The sequence below is a fragment of the Pollicipes pollicipes genome, unplaced genomic scaffold, assembly GCF_011947565.3.
Source record: "Pollicipes pollicipes isolate AB1234 unplaced genomic scaffold, Ppol_2.1 Scaffold_2555;HRSCAF=2994_pilon_pilon_pilon, whole genome shotgun sequence".
Taxonomy (NCBI): domain Eukaryota; kingdom Metazoa; phylum Arthropoda; class Thecostraca; order Pollicipedomorpha; family Pollicipedidae; genus Pollicipes; species Pollicipes pollicipes.
This window is the reverse complement of record NW_023596136.1, coordinates 13,900,183-13,906,544: the sequence shown is the minus strand read 5'-3', so window position 1 is coordinate 13,906,544 and position 6,362 is coordinate 13,900,183. Positions and strand designations below refer to the sequence as shown.

The 6,362-nt window shown below is 50.3% G+C and overlaps 1 protein-coding gene across 1 annotated transcript; it reads right to left on the bottom strand.

The window, feature by feature from the left end:
• Positions 1-7: 7 nt before the first annotated feature.
• LOC119103566 (uncharacterized) lies at positions 8-6,362 on the bottom strand. Its single transcript, XM_037227153.1, has 4 exons — positions 6,309-6,362; positions 2,740-2,951; positions 1,829-2,014; positions 8-845 (listed from the first exon to the last, which is right to left on the bottom strand). Exons 2-3 carry the CDS (start codon positions 2,936-2,938, stop codon positions 1,878-1,880), a joined length of 336 nt encoding a protein of 111 aa, XP_037083048.1. The 5' UTR covers positions 2,939-2,951; positions 6,309-6,362; the 3' UTR covers positions 8-845; positions 1,829-1,877.

Genomic DNA, 6,362 nt, shown 5'->3' with positions numbered 1-6,362 from the left:
ACCCTGTACAAAATCATTTTCACTTCACGAAAACATCGCCAACATGCCAACGCGAACGTAATGCGTCTCTTGCTTACAGATCACCTACAGACACCAGCTGAAGCCTTGTTATTGCTAAAATAGAAAGCATTCATCAATTTCACACGCATAGCCAACCATACCGGAGCACGTCTGCCCCTGCACAACAATGGACGCTTCACATGACCGCCCAGGATGACACAGGCCCCACGTCAAGTAAGTCGCGTCAATCGGTGGACCAATGTCACGAGCACTGGCGCCTCAGGTCAGTACCCTGCTGCGCGTGTACGCCACGGAGCCCGATGAACAACTGTGCGCCAGTTGCAAGCATGGCATGGCGTCCGGTTCCTTTCGCGTTTTTTTTTCGTGACGTGCTGCAGCTTTTGTGTCTGCGCTTTTCCTCTCACGTTCTTCGAGGGCAGGGCAGTACTTTTATAATGCCGTAATGACTTGATGCTCCTTACACAAAACTTGAGACAGCTGCTTAATATCGCAACAAGTAGCAACATTGACTTGTGCGATTAGTCCCGCTCCGGAGGCATTATGTGATTAAAAAACAACAACAAATGAGTGGCAATATTCCAGATCCTTTCCATTGGAATTGTGACGTTCGTATTACTATCATACGCCGTGTGAATCATAGCCTACGTCACGCACAGCTCAACCGTAAGCGTTTCCCTTGTATTTGTAATGCTCTTCCCACATCAGCAACGAGGCTTGGAAGCGCCGCGTTAAGAGGCACAGCCGCCACAACTCTTTGTTCAGTCTCAGCCCTCACATCTGCTTCTCACGTGGCTGAAACCTTGCTCTCAAATCCGGCGCCATTCCTGGAATACGCGTCAGCCGCGTCGGATACAAAAGCGAGCGAGGTACGGCCGGCTCTTTCGGCCGTTGTTTGGCACGCGTGCCACCACAGGCTGGACTGCATGTGGTGGCCGTTTGGTTGGCCTGCAATATGCCAGACGCCCTCGGTGCCGTCCCTGAGTCGGCGCTGGAAGACAGGTTCATGACATCGACCCATGCTCTGTCATCGGCATGTCCCACGTGTAAACCCTATCCAGCCATGAAGAGAGCCTTTGGACCTGATGTGTTCCAGTTCATCAGCAGCTAACTTGTTTCAGATGGTCGGGGCATGCTTAGCTTTCATCGTCCATTTACTGCTCACTGCACTGGCTCTGTGGCTGAAACTTCGGCCTGTTCATAACGTACGCCATCATTTTACCTAAACTTAGGCATAAATTCCCCACGACAAATCGCTATATCAGGCGGATTAGCGGAAATGGAGCCAGACAGCCTGCCCGCAAGCTCTCCCGCACCTCGCTGTGCCGCCGTCAGCTTCGGCACGGTCACCGCTGCTGAGCTAGACAACAGCGGGCACTCACTGCTGCTGGGCCGGACAGGTCGAGCACGCACCGCCGCTGAGCCGTACACTCACCACTGCTGGACAGTACTCACCACTGCTGAGCCGTACACTCACCACTGCTGGACAGTACACTCACCACTGCTGAGCCGTACACTCACCACTGCTGGACCGTACTCTCACCACTGCTGAGCCGTACTCTCACTACTGCTGGACAGTACACTCACCACTGCTGAGCTGTACTCTCACCACTGCTGGACCGTACTCTCACCACTGCTGAGCCGTTACTCTCACCACTGCTGGACAGTACACTACCACTGCCGAGCTGTACTCTCACCACTGCTGGACCGCACTCTCACCACTGCTGGACCGTACACTCACCACTGCTGGGTCGCACGCTGCTGGCCTGACCGTCCAGTAGTGAGCTGGCTGACCGGGTCGTCGACTTACCGCTTGCTGAGGAGGACGGGGCCGGTGCAGCGGATGCCGTCGACGGTGGTCATGTCGGCCTGCGGCCGCAGCAGCACGCGGCCGCCGTCCGCCTCCAGCACGGCGTGCGCCGGCTCCACGCCCATGCCTTGGATACTGATGGTCGGGCGGGCAGCTGGCGCTCGGGCAGGCCGATCACCAGCCGGCCTGCCGCAGACGGGCCCCAGTCAGCGACGGCAGGCGGCCCGCGTGACCGGCGCTGGTCACGGCGGCCCCGGGCCGGGAGACCCCAGCGAAGAAGGGCCGATCGGAGACAAACCCCAGCCCCGCGCACGGGACGGGTCAAACTCGCCACGCTACCGTCAAACGCTTCGGCACAACTATTTACGGTCGGCACATCTCAGTTTCCGCTTTTATTTTATCTGTCTAGTGCATTTCGTATTTCATGTAGTAATATGGCACTAACTTATCAAGGCAACTCATGAATTCATCACAACGAAAGTACCAGCAGCGGCCACTTCCCGCACGTTCTACATTTCTCAGCGGTGAATTTTCAATAAGCAGCCGGGCACACGGATAATTATGATAAAATTTAACCACTGATCTCATTGTAACACTTGATTTCACAGCCGGAATTGCAACCGACCCCGAGCCAATGCGAACAACGGTAATGCTAGCCGAGTCACACCTCAGCTCTACATCACTATTCGTGCACACAGTAAAACGTAACCACCCAAAAATACGAGGACATTATTCCCGGACCACCAAAAGCATTAAGACATTCGCCAGTGCAGGACAGGCATCAGACAAGATCTCCCACCCGCAAACAGCGAGGCCAAAGCCGATGGAGAGGCCTCAGCTTTGTGCTTCCGTGTGGCTGTGTGTCACTGTCGCCGGCCCGCAGCAGCGCGGCCGGCGGCGCGGCGGCCTACCGTGCTCGGGCAGCGGTATGAAGCTGACGGACGAGCTGAGCCGGGAGGCGCCGTAGTTGACCAGGTGGGGGCGGCGCGTCTCGGAGCGCGTGCCGGGGTCGCCGGCCGCCTCCGGGCCGGCCTTGGGCGGCGAGTACTCGGAGTGCAGGCCGGCCCAGCGCGGCGGCGACACGCTCGCCTTGGCTCCCTCCTCCGGCATGGTGCCACCGGCGCTGCCGGACACTGGGCGGCGGTCAGCGCCGTCAGAGACGGTCGCAGCGCGCCGACGGCGAGGTGCGGTACCACCGGACGGGCGACACACCTCAAGGCCGGAGTGCAGGCGGCGGTCGGTGCATTCGTGAGCAGCCGCTGCGTGTCAGGCAGGATGTCAATCTCGGCAACGGAACACGGGGGCAAACACTGCTGGTCGTGAGTGGCATTTATCCCATTCCGGGATCACACGTTATCTTTTTCCATTTTCCGTATATTTCGTGCGTCCAAGTCCGTTTGCTGTACAATTTCCGTGGCCGTCGTAATGCGTAACACCCACTACAAAAACAGGACGTCAGCTCAGATAATAATGCAGAGGACACAGATGACAGCATAGACTGTAGGGACGGGTCGCCATGTGATCAATGCAATTTGTCCGAGCCCAGTTGGCCTAGCAGCATTGGGAAGCAGCTTGATAGCGTGCGAGCCGTAAGCAGGGCAGTTATACCGGGACCCTCTCCCCCTCACACACGACTGGTGACATCTCCACCCACGCGGTACTCGCGCCTGGGAACCACTACATAGGTGACAGCCTATGCTGTGGCTCAATAGCCAGTATAAGTTTCTTAAGTCATAGGCATAAGGCCAAAACAGTATGAGTACCCTAGGTCTCAAAATAGCTCACTTTGCTGCACACAGCCTCAAGTTTACCACATTTTGCTTGGATCTTGCACTACAAACCATTTACTGTGAGGTCAAAAATACCGGGGACCTGTGCACCCCCTGGGTTCCGACAAACCCAGCGTTGGATCTGTGAAGATATCATGAAACTAAGGCATCTCTAGACTTCAGCACTTGCCCACAATATAAGGATCTCTGAGCTGAATGCGGATAGAAAATAAAATTCAAGGACACAGCCAGGCCAAGTGCTCACTGACAGAAGCACAAACCTGTCAACAATAATCAGAGGCTGTTTCATATGGGCAATGGGAACTGGGAATACAGAATGAACTGGGAGGTCAGGAATCAGTGACACAGTTAATGGAATCCACAAGAGTTGAAATCACAACCTTAATTATATGGTTTTGTGACTCTTAGTGGGCAGCAGCTTGCAAGCAGTCCTCATAGAACATGCTGAGAACTCCAAGCAGTGCTGAAAATGTACTCTGAAATGGTCCAGTTTGGCCTGTGATGGCTGCATGCTGATTGTCCTGTCTGGAGCTCACTCCAATGTCATCAAACACTACGCAAGCAGAAGTTTGAGTAGCAGTGTATGGGTCAACCTACAGGGAGTATATTCAAAATCAGTGAAAAAAATCAGTGACATCCCAACCCAGCCATCAGCACAGCAAAGATGAAACAAACACATATTCATTTATTGGCTGATTCTTTCATTAAAACCATGAGATCTCACTGACTCCAACTCATTCTATTCTGGGCTAAGCCATGTGCTTATTGGAACTCAATATCCATCACAGTAGTGTTGAAAAAACAGTGGCCAGCCACCAGATACTTTGAATGATTGCATGCACAGTGATTGCAAATAAGCACAGGAACCATGTGACATGCGTAATTACATGTGAGTGTAAATATTGCACTTCTGCAATCAGGAAGCGCATCTGCAATCAGAATGACATGAGTCATGTCACACACACTTATTATTACTTGGTCAGTGCACTGGAAAGACAGCCTCTGACAAGGCATAATGCACACAGGAGATGCAAATCCATATCTAAGCCTCCATAAATTGGTCATCTCAGACCAATGGCAAACTTGTGAAGCTTTGTATGGTGAGTGGGTGAGAAAGTTTCACCTATTAACTATCAATTATTGATGAAAACAGGTGATCTGCTGGGCAAGGTACCCTAGCTTATCAAAGGAAGGACTCAACAAAGAAACTGTTGTTAAGACCACATGTGCCTTCAGATCTCATGATCCATCACGGTCTTGGTTGGAGCAGCAAGCAAGTCATAACACACCTCAACCTCTTCAGGGCTTTGAAGAGATCAGAATTGCAGGTTGTTTCCAATATCTGGCCATTTCAATGTCTTATCTGATGCCTTATCAGCCACTTCCAGCTTTCAGCACGTTGGATTTTTTTAGCTTGCATGTTCGTGCCAGGTACCTCCAATGCCACTTTATAGCAAGCTTAAAATGCAGGGATTTTGACAAGATATGTCAGATTTCTTAAAGCTGTCCAGCTTCAAAAAAGCCCTTAAACATTTCAAATCATTGCCTTTTACAAGTTTAAACACATGACCTGAACACTGCAATCAAAATTCTCAACAATCAGAAATATCAATGCAAAGAACCTGGGAACATGCTTGTTCTTCTAAAGCAAGCATGCAAACACACTCCATTCACATTCCATCACAATTAAAATATTGCTGGCATCATTGCCAAGTAGAAAGGACAGTAAACAAGCACACAAAAATCACAGTCTAGCTGGCTACTGCATAATGCAGATGCTTGAAGACACAGGGGTATTGAAATTGCATCATGTGCTGGAAAAGTTGGTTATGTTTCACAAACTGTCTTTCCCATATGCACTCCCCATGCAAATGGTGATAGGGACTTTGAAATGCCTTTAAAAACAATGTAAAAAATGGTTAAATGCTGAGTGGGAAAAACATTTTGTCACAAGCAACAACACATCTTATTCCAGTTGTTGTAATACTTGGGGCTTTTAAGGTGCCTCACTGCATAGTCACATATCACCCATAACATAATCACATTCCATTTGAAAACCTATACATCTCAAGCACATATGGGCCTGGATAAAAATCTGCACATGTGATCTATCTTGGGAACTATTAATATCTTTCTAATAACTGTTGTAACACATGCAATCCATGGTATCTTTGCTAGAAAAACTGCAACACTGAGAGGCTGATAGTGCCAGTGTGCAAGAAGGCAAATTGTAAGGTACCAGAGAGCAGGATTTATCATTAAACTCAAATCAACCTAAACACAAACAATTGCTGAACAAACACAACATGTTGTAAGAATCCCCTCCGAAGTAAGGCAAACCTTTTGATTTCAAGGTGGACACACAGCACACACACAAATGTCTGTAATTATATGGCTGGACAGGCCCCACATCCAATGGTACAATGCCAATGACTTCTACCATTGTTAGCTTTACTGTCAGTTTGAATGCTATTGCCAAGCCATGAGAGAAGTTTGGGTACTATGCCACCATACAACATAAACACTACGATCAAAAACAAATCATGAGCGGTTTAACAAGCTAGTCATCAGCTATGCCCAACACCACGAGATCGACCAGATGCCGAACCGTGTGCGTGGAGGAAGTGGACAATGCAGCGACACCATCATCACAACATCAACCTTTCAAGATCTGCCAGAGCAGAACGCACCATACAACAGGAAGGCGAAGTTCGCAGATATGTAAAATTTAACCAAGGTATTAT

Excerpts from the sequence above, each read along its gene's own strand:
- LOC119103566 (XM_037227153.1), bottom strand. The coding sequence starts at position 2,938 with ATGCCGGAGGAGGGAGCCAAGGCGAGCGTGTCGCCGCCGCGCTGGGCC. Across the intron at positions 2,015-2,739 it reads CATACCGCTGCCCGAGCACG|GCCGGCTGGTGATCGGCCTG; the intron begins GTAGGCCGCCGC and ends CGTCTGCGGCAG.